Below are 370 nucleotides of genomic sequence, written 5' to 3'. Positions count from 1 at the left end.
CCCGCCCCTGAGGAGGGCCGGCCCAGCTCCAGGGGCCGGGTTAGAAGTGGACTTGCGCAGAGGAGAGCAGCGGGAAGGCCTGGAGCGGGTGGGGGCCGAGGTCCGCGCTCAGCCCGGGCAGGTCTGCTGCCGAGAAAGCAGGCTTGTGCTCCATGTCCTGCAGGCAGGCACAGGCTGGAGCCAGGGGGCGAGGCAGATGGGGTCGGGCTCGGGGACAGCTGGGCAGAAGGTGCAGTAATCGTAGGGCCGAGGGGCAGCCAGGGCAGAGGAGGCAGGAGGAGGCCAGGGGAGCCACGAGGCTGCGGATGTGGAGAGAGAGGCTGAGCCGAGGGAGGGGAGACGGGGGTCTGGAACAGGCCTGGTTGCTCCT

The 370-nt window shown here is 70.3% G+C and overlaps 1 protein-coding gene across 1 annotated transcript in view; it reads right to left on the bottom strand.

Moving 5' to 3' along the window:
- Nucleotides 1-6: 6 nt before the first annotated feature.
- BATF2 (basic leucine zipper transcription factor, ATF-like 2) overlaps nt 7-370 on the bottom strand; it is a 4,027-nt gene continuing 3,663 nt past the window's right edge. Inside the window, 2 exon segments of the mRNA XM_006771717.2 lie at nt 7-169; nt 171-368. Of these exon segments, the coding sequence (XP_006771780.2) occupies nt 41-169; nt 171-368 (327 nt within the window). The 3' untranslated portion in view covers nt 7-40.

The sequence above is a fragment of the Myotis davidii genome, unplaced genomic scaffold, assembly GCF_000327345.1.
Source record: "Myotis davidii unplaced genomic scaffold, ASM32734v1 scaffold425, whole genome shotgun sequence".
In the NCBI taxonomy this organism is placed as follows: Eukaryota; Metazoa; Chordata; class Mammalia; order Chiroptera; family Vespertilionidae; genus Myotis; species Myotis davidii.
Note: the sequence above shows the minus strand (reverse complement) of the source record. Positions and strands in the feature narration are given on the sequence as shown.